At 40.4% G+C, this 14734-nt stretch overlaps 1 protein-coding gene across 12 annotated transcripts in view; it reads right to left on the bottom strand.

The window, feature by feature from the left end:
* The window catches only part of LOC148833053 (histone-lysine N-methyltransferase 2C-like), a 158107-nt gene that overhangs the window by 64365 nt on the left and 79008 nt on the right, over positions 1–14734 (bottom strand). For 10 of the 12 annotated variants that reach the window (XM_088918211.1, XM_088918217.1, XM_088918216.1 and 7 more), the window contains 4 exons: positions 13964–14127; positions 6220–6321; positions 4918–5687; positions 998–1117 (listed from right to left, as the gene is read on the bottom strand). In XM_088918211.1, coding sequence (XP_088774337.1) covers positions 998–1117; positions 4918–5687; positions 6220–6321; positions 13964–14127 — 1156 coding nt within the window. The remainder of the gene's footprint in view (positions 1–997; positions 1118–4917; positions 5688–6219; positions 6322–13963; positions 14128–14734) is intronic. The other 2 variants (XM_088918218.1, XM_088918221.1) reach the window with 1 other exon arrangement.

Below are 14734 nucleotides of genomic sequence, written 5' to 3'. Positions count from 1 at the left end.
ACTTTAGCACAGATGGCCACATAAGCCAAAAGATAAATGTCAAGGCTGTCAGCAAATGACTGCCTGAGACCATTACGGAACCACAGCACAATTTCTCATGTTTAAATTTAAGTGAGAAACAGTTACTACTAAACTGAACCATGCAATAGCCTCTTTCATTGATCAAACCTGTTTTCCTGAAGGACAAGCAGTCAGGGTGTGCAAGTTGGTTAGTGCGTTTATATTAGCGACACAAAAGCAGGTAGATTGACAAATTGTGGCCAAAAGCTGCTTTATCATGCATATGCAGGCAGCAAGACTCTCTCTCTCTCAAAAAGAAAAACACAGACTAAAGCTGTGACTTGTGCTGTGACTTCTTAAAAACAAATATGGGAATAAGCCAAGAAAAGGCCTGCTTTAATTGCACTAAGTCGAGAAGAGCATTTAAGGTGGTACTCCAAGGTACCAGACAATCCAGACAAAGAAATATGCAGATTTTTGCATCTTCCAATGTCACAAGTAAACAATCTAGAAACATTTTACCTGCACTAAAACACCACGTATTAAAAAACAGCTTATAAAAGGGTGATACTTTTGAAAACGTATAACTACCACAACTATGGAGACGGCATTCTCCAAACAGTCAAGGTTGATGTTTTAGGACATAAGCAACAGGTTATTTGGATTGGTCGCCCTTAGGTGTCATAAAAACATTTCCAGGAACGGCCTGTATATGATTAAGGCAGCTCGGGAACTACAGACCTTCAGCCGGGGGGAAATTCCCAAGCCAGCTTTTTGATCTGTATTGGATTCTGCCCAGGAGTCAGGAGATTAATGACCTCTGTTTGATAACAGGAAACAGACAGGCTCTGCGGCGCACAGATGCCCACCACCCAACAGGTGTCTCTCACTATTACTGCAGCACCTGGAGAAAACGCCGCTGGAGCTGCACAGTGGGCTTCTGCATGGAAGACAGCGCTGGGCCCACTTTGACTGTAACGTAGCACAGACTATTTACCACTTTGACGGTCCAGATGGGAGTGCTTGATGGCTGCCTCGTCTTTGGGGTTTCCCACCCCTCTGAGCGGTCCGGGGACCATGAAGGCGAGCTCACAGTGCTAGGGGTGCTCCAAGCTCCCTACGGCATCGTGGATGAGAGAAGGGGGACAAAATGTAGCAACATAAATCGAAAGCCAGCAAAGGAAAAAAAAAGCTAGAGAAAGCAGGAGTGAAATTCAAAAGTTTGGGACAAACCATTTATGCTGCATAAAGGCTGTTACATACATAAAAGGCTGTTTACACTCTGCATCGACCGAAAAATGTTGCAAACTCTAAAATCTCAAAAAAAAATGAAGGTGTTAAAGCTGACTAAACGTCAGGCATTTCAAACTTATTTTCGCAATAACTGAGTAAAATATTCACTATGTAATAGAAACACAAAAACTTTGCATGCATGTTTTTTTTTTTACTATTTATGTAATATCTTTAGATTAGACAGGGCTAGTTAGCATTTGGGGAAAAAACTATCTTCAGCCAAAATACCAACCCCAGCACCTGCCATCTCAACAGAATTGCAATTCCCTGGCATAATTAGATGACAGCAGCGACTGTGTTGCTCTTCAGACTTGCCTAGAGAACATAAGGGAATTTAGGATCAAATTTGTTTTTTGATTCAAGAGTTCTCTTTGATAAACTCAGTTACGTTTAATTACAGTCAGAATAATTACTGTAGGGCAAAGTGAGAACTATATTATTTATCACTTTAAAAGAATGTCTTTACAAAATAGAATATAGCCAAGGGTATGATTTTGCTTACCATTCACTGATTTGTCCCAAACTTATAATTCTTAATGTCAAACACTTAATGTTAATGAAAGTATTGTAACACAAGTTGGCCCTAGGCAGGCAACTTAAAAGTGTTAAAACACAAAACATGGTTTGAAGTTGAAGGCAAATGTTTACTCAGACTGTCTCAAGGATGAGGAGCATGAGAAGAAAAAAAGATCACCATGGTTACCTGCAGCATAAACATGCGCCTTTGAATATATGCTACACATGAATGTAAGTATAAAAAAAAACACATCACATAACATTTCACAGAACATACTAAAGCAAAATAAGCATAAGAGCTGAGCGGAAACAAGGCTTTCGGTAAAGGGGGTGATGTATTTCTTTGTAAATTTGGGGAAAGCACTTGAGAAGACAGAAGTGGAGATGTGAAACCAGAGCCAGGACGGTGAACCTGTCACTTCATCACTGGACACAGCTGGCATTCCCCTCCATCTCCACATAATTTATATCACACTAGACCATCTATTAACTGGAGTCTTGAAAAACTGATTCAGAACAATTACTTTCATCACGATTCACAGACCTTAATTATTATTCATTCCGAACTACCAAAATTACATTTAAAGTGTGTTTAAGTGGAGCAGCTGGTGATGAAATTTAACAAATATTCAGATTTAAGTACAAGTTAACAAGCATCTATTTTATGAGAATGACCCTGCAATGGAGTCTCACTCTGTCAGATAACAGATGACAAAATACATGTAACTTAAGTCTGAGCTGTCTAGGTACCTGTTTGGAGAGCCTGTAAGAACACACTGATCATCCATCATTAAAGTCCTCTGGCATCAGACTAGACCCACTTAAATGAGCCATCTTCACGAACCTCAAGACGGCTGCACAGCCAAAACTTTGTCATTTTTTTTCAGCATAGAATAAACCTTTACCTGTTCCTAGACTTAATGAAAGCCTAGCTAGCTACACTGATAGACCACTATTTTTGTAGCTATGCATTTATATCTGGACCACCCTTAACAGGACTGGCAATAGGCAACACCAAGCACTTGCACAGCTCTGGAGTCTGCTAAACAATGAATGCTGGCACACAGCTCAAGCTCACCAATGAAAGACTTTTGCAACTGGATATCCCCCCTCTACCCATTTTGGCATCATGGGATTGTGCAGTAGCAATATTAATCCAGCTCTATAACATTACTTTACAGTGAACAAGGCCTCAATTGCCCACCAACTAGTGATGTACAAAATGCTGATCAGAGGATTAGCCAAGTGAAGTGAAAATGTCTAATCAAAACCATTCCACAAAGTAAGATTTACAAATTAAAGATGAGAGCGGTCAATTTATAAGAACAGTGGCTGAGGATATATGGATTACACAAGAAATTGAATGTCATTTTCCTTTTGTGCTGCACTTGTTCTGACTTTGCAAGTTATTTGCAGTCCCCTCCTAGACTTCCTCATGTGCTGATTATCTGCTGCACAGCTCATGATAGATATATAAGGTTTTCCAAAGGCTCCACACGATCAAACTGAGGCACAGGCCTTTATGAAGGAGAGGTGGGGCTGAAACCTTTCTGCAAATGAACCCCAAGATCCGAATGGCCAAGATGATAGCTGAATGTGCACTTGAGACAAATCGCAAGCCATGCTCCAGAATTAAGAAAGCCCACCCCTCACGTTATTGACCATGAACCACAGCAGATCCTCCTGAGGGAGTGGATAAGCAGACAAGAGGAAGCCTATGGTAGTACATTTAAGCACATAAATACAAACTCAAATAGTAAAACAGATTTTCAGGACAAAATCTAAAGAGCAATCCATGTAATAAAAGTTTCATGATTTTCAAATGAGCCTTACCACAACCAAACGCCTTAATATGATCTAACATACTTTTCTTACTGCTCCCAATTTCTCTATAGACATTACAAAAAACACCATTAACAGCAAATGCAGATTATTTCACAGTTCCCATTTAGTGCCAGGTAACAAAACTGGGGGAAGTAATTAGGCTTGCAAAATCTGCTGAAAATCATTAGGACAGAATCACAGGAAGGGAAAAACAGACATTACTGATGAAGGAAGTAATTGCACATCTTAAGTACAGCCCACTGGTCTTCCTTCCATCCAGTATCAGAAACCACTTTTCCTGTTGAGGACTGTAGCAACCCTGAAAGTTTATTCTGGAAGCAAGGTGGCACTAAAAGTACAAGACTGCTAAGACACTAGTCAGTCATCACAGACGGCAACCTGTGCCAAAACTGAAACCAGGGCACAAAGACACAGACATTAGTGCTAATTGCTAAAGCTACTGTGACCATCACCATTGGTCTTCCTAAAATTTTTCCAAACTATTTTTAAAGCCATTACATGTTACAACACTAGCCAAATACAAGGCTGTTAAAACCATGGTTGCTTGTGCCAATACTAAACATGATATCAGAGGAAAAACATTTTGAAGGTGTTTAGTAAGATTGAATTCAACCACCACTCTTAAAATTCTCCATTTCATTACAGGTTCTGCCAAATGAACTCATTTCAGATTACACCACCACCAGTGAAAACAGATACCCAACACAGCTGACAGTTTGATATCTATGTTGCCTACAAGCCCTCAGAAAGAAGAAAACAGTAAATGTTCTACATCTGATTTTCTCCTTGGCTATTTATAGTAAGTCATTCCAACGAATGATTCCTTCCACACAATTACGAGCACTTCAAACTAAAGCCATTTGCTTAAAATTCATGAGACCTATAATAAGACCTACAGACTAATGCAGACTTTATGCAACATACATGAGCAGCGTAAATAACTGCACCTATAAATCATATATGTTCACAAAGTTATAAATGCTAATCGTACTACCTAATATTTTTTCTGCCACCAATTAAAGCATGCACAAATGTCACCGAGGGCCAGTCAAGATATGAACATGACTTCTTTTAGATTCCAGTGTGTGTTAACTTCCTCTTAACCATTTACTGAAAGGGTCCTTCAGCAGGAAAGGTACTGAAGAGGACTTTAACTGTTAGAGATGATCACTTGAGAAACCGATTTTGGCAGAGGTTTTCGTCAAACTTAATTATTCGGGCAAGGATTCACCACCACTTAAAAAGCCCAAGCCAGCAACTCACCTGTTTCACCCGGGGTCTTCCAGGAGAGAACTTCCTCTTGGTGATCGCGGGCTTTCCCATGCCAATTTTGGGAGCCACAGGGATGAAAGTCGTGGAAGCAGCACTGCCATTGTATCCACTTGCCACCGAGAAGTTCTGAGCATGGGATGATTCTTTCGGAGACGCTCCCACAGAGAAGGGCGACTGAGCCAGCTTGCTGGAGTCCGAAGACACGGAATAGGGCATTTCCGGAGACTGCTTCAGAACCTTGTCCTCTGCGGGCGAGTTTATGTCGGAGAAGCTCCTTTCGCTGGCAGGCGTGGTATCCATCTCAACCACTGGGCTGACGTCACAAACCTGCGAGACCTCTTTCTCATCTGGCAGATCATGGACGGGTTTGGTCTCATCCTCTGCAGCCGCAGGTATCTCTGACTCTGGGACAACGGGTTCCATCGTTCTGTCCGCTACACATTGTTCTGGAGCAGAGACCACCATGGGTTCTGTCTGGGCAGTGACCGCTGACTCATAGACGGTTTCTTTGGTGGGTAATTTGACATCCTGTTTCAGTTCTTCTGACTGCTGCTTCTCATCCACCTTTTCAGGCGGGAGCTCCATGAAGACCTTTTCTGATTCAGTTATCTCCATATCTTCCCGTCTCTCTTCCACTTCCCCTGCGGCCAGAACTGCTACCGGCAGCTGTGGTGCTTCTACAGGAACCGCAGGCGCCTCAGGCAGCTCAGCAGGCTCTGTGACGGTCACTGTGACTTGAATCTCTTGTGCAGGTTCAATGACTGAAAGAAAACGAAGCAAGACATCAAAATCTCTTCAGTCTGCGTTAAGAGACACCTAAAATGTTTCCCCTTCTATTAATATCTGAAGCATTAAAACAATTTTTGCTAAGGCTCAGTCCAATCATCTTAAAGATAGGGGGTTAACCCCAGGTATGCTCAATACACTAAACCAAGCTGGCCGATATACCTTCCTCGAGAATACAACCTTAATATCCATGCTCAAAGTGTTCAAAGACCTATCAACAACTTCACTGTTTTTGAAGAAATGGCGCTTCAAGATAAACTCTTAGTCATTGTCATGTCAAACTCTTAAAATCATTGCACTAAAGTAAAAAACATTTTCCAAAAATAATAGAAAAGTTATAGAAACACATGGAAATGGGAAATTTCTACACAAAAGAAATACTTTGCAATGCCTTGTTAAAAGGTATAATTGTCGATATAATGAGAACAAAGGTCACCATCATGAAATGTTATAAATGATGCATTATGATAGAGCAAAAATGGAAAAGTGTTACTGACAAAAACCTACCTAGTGTACAGTCTTCATTTTTCCGTTCTTCATTGAGTGAAAACTTATTGGCAACTTGCTCCTGCTGCACAATTTCTTCAGTTTCAGTGTCCTCTGCAATCGCTATGAAAAAGGAATTCAAACGTCGCTAGTTAATTTTAAGCATATTTCTGTTATTTTAATGTTTAATTCCATGAAACATTGGACAACCCTAACAGGAAGTGATAATAAAACAGCAAATTTACCTTCCACATTTTTCTTTTTCCCTAGCTGTGTGATTGTAAGATTTTGGCGTAAAACAGATGACAAATACAAAGCACAATAGAAGAGTATCCAATTTTTGCAACACAGGACCCACTGTGCTGTATTTTGCCAATTTAGCACTTAGCAAAATGACAGGATTAACAACAAATAAAAATGACTCATTGTTGCAGGGAAAAGGGCAGTGAATGAGGGAGTTCCTATGTCTGATAACCGGATAAGTCTGGGATAGAGTAGTCTGCTTGGGGATGAATGAAAATCAGAGTCAAGAGATTTTTTGACAGTTTAAAATGAGAGACTAGTGCTACAGCTGGCTCTTGATAATCACACACCCCTTTGTTTTCAAAATTAAACAGCAATCAAGATGTTCCACGTGATCTGTCAATGTTCAGTTTAAACCCCAAGATCTATTCATATAAAGCCAAAGAAACAACAGAACCTTGTTGCAGGGATATCCTGATGGAGAATACACATGATAAAAAGAACATTCTAAGGCAGACAGGTCCCTGTGTTTGCAGCCAAGGAAATTCTCTTATTCATGATCCACAAAGGGCTGCTTGCAAAGCCTGACAGCACGGCAACAGGCTTCAATACTTCTCCTGCGTGAAATATTCACAAAACGCAACAGCTTTCCTTCAAGCCCTTTGTGCAGCTTCCCAAGGTAAGTTTGTCTTTATGACCATCAGTACAAGCTTCCATTATACAGTATTGTTCACACAGGAAAGGGTAGTAAGTTATAAGTAACATTGCAAACACTTATAACAAAGGAGGTCATTTTAAATTTCACTGGGATAAAAAATCCCCACATTTCAAGTTTCACAAATAAAGCTTTGTTATTACTGTAAAGCATGAGCTTTTAAAAAGTCAATATACAGCTGAGTATGCATGTTAACCTGAAAGAAACAAAATTAAGACTATTACGAAATCCCATGGCAGTTGTATGGTGGTGCAATTAAGTGTCAAATGAGGCATTCTGACTAAAAAAATAAAACTGTTTCAAGGATTAAATGAGTTAGATGTACATATAGACCAGTTGATTCCTTTATGGCTTGTCAGGAGTTGTGAGTTCTATCAGCAGATAAAAGTCTTTGAATTTTGAATCTGGTTTTCAAAAGATTTTCAGTGAAAAATGATACCGAACTGCAGAAAGGAGGTGGACACTAACTTTAATATCCCAAAGAGTCACATATAAATACTGGGCATTTTTTTTAAAGAAAAAAAACTCAGACCTTAGAGTTTAAAGGGTGCGAAAATCGGGGAAAAAAAAACAGGTCTTCAAGACTCCAAAAGCTAAAAATACTAAATATCAAATCCATTAGCCTGCTGAAAAATAAAATCTAGAAACAAAGCAATCAGATGGGACTGCTCTCTTTTCACCACTACAAGAGAAACTACATCCTACCCCCCCCCCCCCCCTTCTGAACTAAGGCTCTAAAAGCCCAGGCGGCTGCTTTTGATAACCACTGCCTTACGCAAGTTATCCGAGCTGAAACCCTCTCGTGTTAAGAGCTGCATAATAAGCAGAGCACTGATGGGAGGAATAACCATGACAACATAAATTCTCAAGACTTCTCATTAGATGGAATTCTCCGATGATTCAGGGAAAAATAAAAAAAACAGTGGTTTAGAGTGTTAGCCTTAGCAAATGTGATTTTTGCAAGAGGTCAAGTAACCCTTCTAGACTTTTCTGTCACTTTGGATACCTTATTAGATCCAATGTAAGCAACCTTGAATTTCACAAAATCAGCCCAGCATACAGTATTTATCAGTACATATCTCTGAGAGAACAATATGCTTGACTAAAATATAAGTAATATTTTGCTTAAAATTAATATACAATTGATACCTTAACTTCAATTTCTGTTACATTTACAATTTCTGAGATTTTTAATGAGTATTAAAAATAAGCTGCTACAACAAACTTTTGATTTTCCAGAAAACACTTGAAAATGTCATTCACATTAACATATAATCTCAACTATCAAAAAACTTTAGGAAAAAAATACCATTTGTTCACAAGGACACCATATTTACCAATAATTATCAAGTTCTCAAAAAAATAATTCTCATCATAAATCAACAATATGAACATTTGAAGTTAACACAAAATTCAAGTTCCTAAAAGCAAGTTATAATTAATTCTGAGTCTTCTTTATTAATTGTGCACAGACTAAAAAGTCCCTTTAAAAGATTTTATCCATCTGACCAAGAAATGATTTTATAACATTCTGTCACGCTTGCTTAATCTCTTCACAAGTGAACTTTCTCTGCTGCTTGTCCTTCCTCAGAGCACATGCAAGCAGAAGCTCACGTGTCAGGGAAAGGAAACCCCCCATGTTGTGCTGCAGCAGGAACAGAGAGAGAAGCCCTGGGCACTGGAGGTGTACACAGCACCAGTACAGGTCAGGATCCGGACAGCTCATTCGCAAACATGCACCTGGAACTTCACATCTTCAACATTTTTACAAAACTAAAATAAGGATCTAGTAAGTATTGTATATTGTATACATCATTACAGAAGCTCCACAGTCACCATCTGCAGCCATCACCCTGCATGTCACAACTGGCAACCCACTGAAGCTCAGCAGGTGTGAGCCTGGTCGGTACCTGCATGGGAGACCTCTGAGGTGTTAGTGGGGCCAGTAGGGGGCGTTCACCCTGCAATCTGTGCAGGTCCTGATGCCCCAGTATAGTGATGGGGACGCTAGACTGTAGAAAGGCTACGTCCTTCAGATGAGACTTAAAACCAAGGTCCTGACTCTGTGGTCATTACAAATCCCAGGGCGTTTCTCGAAAAGAGTAGGGGTGTTATGCTGGAATCCTGACCAAATTTCCACTGGCTTTAACCAATCGTGGCCTCCAATTCTATGATCTGGCATCAGTCTGCTCTCCTCCCCACTGATAGCTGATGTGTGGGGAGCATGCTGGTCCATTCCGGCTGTGGGGCTGCACACTGGTGGTGGTGGAGGGGATTCCCATTACCTGGAAAACGCTTTGAGTGGAGTGTCCAGAATAGAGCTACATAAGTGTACGGAATTATCTGTCCACAGTCATGGCAGCTACAACCTAAGCAGCCGGTGCTAAAAAGTTGAATATTGAAATGATCTCCTTTAAAAACCATTAAAACCTGAGGCATTCTGTTGCATCTTGAGATTTTGCAATCCACAGTGTAAGTGTGTGTTGGGAAAATGCATACACCTCGAGAGAAATAAACAAGTTTAGCTGATTGCCTGCTGAGTGCATGCTCTCCCGGGCTCTTCAGACTTCAATGGCGAGATCAAAGCCAGACTGGCTTAGCCCTGGGAGCTATTTATAACCACAGTGGCAGAGAACCTGCCTTCTCCTCAGACTCTGGAAGAGCACTGCTACAGCAGAAACAAAGAACGACGAAGTGGACGCAGGAGCTGGGAATATCGGTGCTGTATTTAGATTTTAACCCTTCCTGAACTGAATTTTTATTTTTGTGACAAACATATATCATTGAAATGGTTCCTTGTACAGGAATAATACCTGACTTTTCTGTCAATTAAAATAATATTTCTGATATCTCTGCTGTTAAAAGGCATGTTGAATATTTTGACATTAGGTTGTCAAATGATTGCTTTATACAATTTGTATACAACTGTTAATAGAACTATGTATAAAATGTAAATTTGACAGCTTTATGGATTTTTCAAGGATGATGAGCAAGATACATTTCTAGAAAAATGATTCAGCGACAATGACTTGAGCTTGATGTAAATAACTCATGTGCAGTGAAACTTGCTTTCAGTGTGTTGATCTTAAACGTGGATCCCTGGAAGATGAGCTCTGGCCAGTATCCAACTCATTTCCGCAGTCTAATGTTTTCTGATGTTACTCTGCAGTCCTGCCAGGCCAGATGCCCAGATTCAGAGTTCATAGACTCACCACTTGTTCACCTGCTGCTTATTGGCACAACTGCAATACAGACATATTACATTACATATTATAAAAGGGCTGGCAAATCCGCAATAAATTGTGACTTTTGGAAATAGAAAATATGACCAGGGCATTGTTTTCAGGACTGGGGTCAAACGTGAACTTAAACCTCTAGAAATGAAATGGATGAAACCCTTGAAATTTAATGAAGTAAGCTGAAATCAATCTGAATTGCCCGTCTTCTGTCATTATAAAAAAACTGCAGCAGATCCTCTGTTCAGGTGGCATATTTTGGAGGAGCTACATACATTTACCATAATACCATGACTATACAGGAAACTACTTTTGGTCAAACCCCAACCTGATATTGTATTCCGTAAACTTCCCTAAATGTAGTTCTCTATTTACGTCTATTTTGCATCTCCCATTTTGATCTTATTTTCCCCCTTATTCAGCTCCCATTCAATTCCATTTGGCCCAAGGTCTAGGTCTACTGACTCCTGGACACAGCAGCTGCTGGGGTAATGTAAATCTCCCCGTCATTTATACGAGACTACTGGTCTCGTTAGGTAAGGCAATATAATCTCTTCAAATACGTTCCCTTTTTAATAAAAAGTGGCAGATTCGGATTTATTTTGGCTCGATGCTGGGAGTAAAAGTCAGTCTCCAACAGTTTAGATGCTGCAGCTGTCAGTGTATTGTCATTAAGTAAATCGTATAGCCAAAAGCTTTTGGTTTCGCGATAGACACTAGTTTGTCTCACAGGTGCTCTGCCTGTGCCAGCTCTCTTTTACAGTGCCACCGATTTCTCCAGCTATCACGTGCGGAATGCACACCGAACCTCTTGTATCTGGAGTGATTACCAGCTTCCTTCAGCAGCTCGAGCACACTTCATGCTCTCCAAATTTCTCGGCTGCGTCACACAGTGAATAACGTGATCTAATAAAAAATTATTTATGCACATTGCATAACTGTCCTACCCCTTGCACTGCATCACCCATACAGAGCAGCCACTGCACTGTGCTCACCCATATCCGAGTTTATTAATCAGCTCAGGCTGGTTTCTGACTTGACATACGATTTGACAGGTGACCTGGTCTCCCGCAGAACAAAAGCAAAGGACGCAGTACCTGCCTGCAAAATGTACACGCGTGGACGAATGCAAAGCCACAGAAGACGACAAAAAAAAGACTTGATTGGATCCTGATCGAACAGTAACTTGTTTTTCAAATATGAGCCAGCTTGGTCATGGAAGACAGCAAAGAAACTGGGAGGATCGGATTATCACGGACACAAAAGCCATTCAAACTCTGTCTCCAGTGACTGGCACATTAGTGTTGACATACAAAAAAGAATCCTGGCACTGGTTTCTTTTCCCTTCACTTTGCTCGCCCGAGATCAGATGTCTGTGGCAAACCTGTTTATCATTTACCTGCTTCTGAAAGCAAAAAAATTGGAAGTCCCTTAAAATCGCATATCCCCCATCAATCCATATGCATCAGATAGCAGGTCAGCTATAAGCCTGAATGCTCCTGGGGTAGGGCTCTGTGCTAAATCCTGACTCAGATCAACACAGCCACATCTCACCTGGCATTGGGGGAAGATTACTCCCATGATGATCTGTCCAAGTGGGTTTCTAAGGTACAGTTCATCTTTACACATATATGCTGAAATTTTGCCTGGGAATAACGAAATGTGTCTTGGAAATGGAAACCACAGGCAAATCTATCCTCAGAGAAATTCTTCATTCCAATAGTTTTAAAAACCCATTAATTTTTTGGGTAAAAAGACTCAAGTCAATGGATTGTTCCACCCTGTTTAGCAAAGAGCCTTAATTAAGAAATGACACTTGGGAGATGCACATATACACAAGACAAATCTGCACAAGACACATTTTGTAAACAAAATGTTCATTAAGTATTTTCAGGTTGGTTTAAAGAGCAATTTGGATGATAACCATCAAAATGCCAGCTTAAAAAATCCAGTATAAAAGTGACATTAAAAAGGAATAGTCACATTTTTCACACCAACTTTCAGTCAAACCTAAAAATACTGTTATTTGTTTCTTTGCAAAGGTAAGAAGAACATCCCCTCAATGTCTAAGCAAAGGATCATCAATTCGAGCCCTTTGAATGTGGGGGAGCTGTGAACACGTTTAAAGAGGAGCCAACAGGTAGGAGTTTCACCTCCTTTGCTGGATCAGCAGGTACTGTCCGGGGATGGAATAAACAATGAAAGGATTGCTTCCGTTTCACCTGACTGTGAATCAGAACAATAATTGACCGGCACAGCTGACAGCCGCTAAGCCAATACATCGCTGTGCTTATCTTCACGTTTTTGGCGAGCCCCCATGCATTGTGTGCAAACTGACAATTAGAACCTTTGCAGTTTGTGTAACTGTTTTTTCCACTTATTTCTGTTTCAACAAAGCACAAATAGAGCAGTTCTCAACAAACAGTTCAAAGTGCTTAACATACCATTTTCTATATCAGTTCTTGACACCATCATCCACAGTATGTTTTATTACAAGAGCAGCATAACTGCTGTAGCACTTTTCAGCAAGAAACACCCTGTGTGAAAGGACAATATAAAGGTGACTTGTTGAATAACACTCACTCCTCAGATATCACCTTAAAAATAACCCTTTTGAGATATTTTCTATTCCCAAATACCAAAATACAGTACATATCCCAAAACCTCAGGAGGGCTGGGAAAGGCCTTAGGCCTGTCAATGTACAGGTCACCTGCCATCAACATTACAGATATGAACTGATTTATATGCCACATTATATGAAGATTAGCACACCAGGAACTTCCTTTATAATGTGAAAATGAAACAAAGGAAATGAAGGTCTGGGCAGAATAACCCAAGACAGCCTATTTCCACCAAGCAACTAATTCCCTGCTGCTCAGAGACCTTTCATTTCAATTACAGACAAGCCAGTTACAAATCTACAGAAAAGAATTCTTGCCATTGCTAAATACATTTAAGCAACCAAGACTAATGTCTGCAAAGTACGCATATATATATATATGCAGTCATAGGCACACGTTCATCTTCTGTGGTATAGCAACCTTCTTTTCTTTAATATTTCAAGCACCTTACTTTTCTCCCAGTTTCACGTGACCTTGCTATTTATATAAAAAGACACTTCAAAGACAGTAATAAAAAACTCATTTGAAGACATGAGGAAGAAATTTAAGGTCATGTCTACCAAGGTTAATAAACAATTCAGCTCCTCCTTTCACCAGCCTCCCTCCCCCCCCAGCACACCCATCTTTCACAAACCCAAACCTATGCTGCAGTCGGTTTTGCCCAAGGCCTTCTCTCACTCCACGGCTTTTCTTTTGGTCTGCCTTCTGTTTAGCCATTGTACTAGCTAGCGTTAAGGCAAAGCGCTCCAAGTGAAATACATAATGGCCACAGCCTAGCGCTCCACACTGTAATCTCTTTATGGAAATAGGCAAGACGGTTCATTCATCTTGATTTTATTTGCTTAGCACTGACCTACTGTGTATATGTATATATTGTGACCAAAGTGTTTGCCCCTTTTTTTTTTAACAGCAGCTCCACTGGCCGCGATTTCCAGCGCTTGTCACCAACCTGTTCCAGGCTCTGAAGTTGACCCGGTGTCGCCCTGGTTCTCGCCGGCCTGCATCTGAGTCAGCTCCAGTTCAACTTGCTTGCAAATTGTGCAGACGTAGTCTTCTTTCACGTGCATGTCGCTTTCCCCTTCGGCCTGCCTCTCGCATTCCAGATGTATCCACCTTACAGGACAAAGCATGAGGATAAGTCATCTTCGCGAGTTTCTGGACAAAGTAGCACCTCGCAACCTTCAAGTAATATACCGTACGAAATTTGCTTAAGGAAAGTTAGGGAAATAGGACGTTCAACACTGAAAATACAAACACGAAAACCAGTTACTTTCAGTAATCACTTGCTGAAATGAGGTTAAACAGCCACTAGAAGAAGATAAAGAAGTTGAAATACACAAAATGTAAACTGTGAAGTATAAGTTGCAGTGTTTCAAGGTAACAGACATTAAGACAAAGATGTTTTTCAGAGGAAAAATGTCATACAACAGGCATAATCTACTGTACATGTACACAGCCCCAATTTTTTTAAATGAAAAGTAAACCTTCATTGTTTAATATAAACGGTTTATTAAAAGGTGAAGCTTAATGCACTTTTCAATTTTTAAAATTTTCATGTCCCATTAGGGTTTAAGCGCACCACACACACAACTATGTGGTTGTTGCTTAGCTGCCACAGCAAAGCTCTCAGGGGAAAGAGCAGCTCCTGAAACCTGTAGGTCGATAGCACAAAAAAGAGCACAGAAAAACAATAGTATTGCATAATAACAGCCGCACTCCA

This window comes from Atractosteus spatula, chromosome 6 (assembly GCF_055471065.1).
Source record: "Atractosteus spatula isolate fAtrSpa1 chromosome 6, fAtrSpa1.hap1, whole genome shotgun sequence".
NCBI classification, from domain to species: domain Eukaryota; kingdom Metazoa; phylum Chordata; class Actinopteri; order Semionotiformes; family Lepisosteidae; genus Atractosteus; species Atractosteus spatula.
Note: the sequence above shows the minus strand (reverse complement) of the source record. Positions and strands in the feature narration are given on the sequence as shown.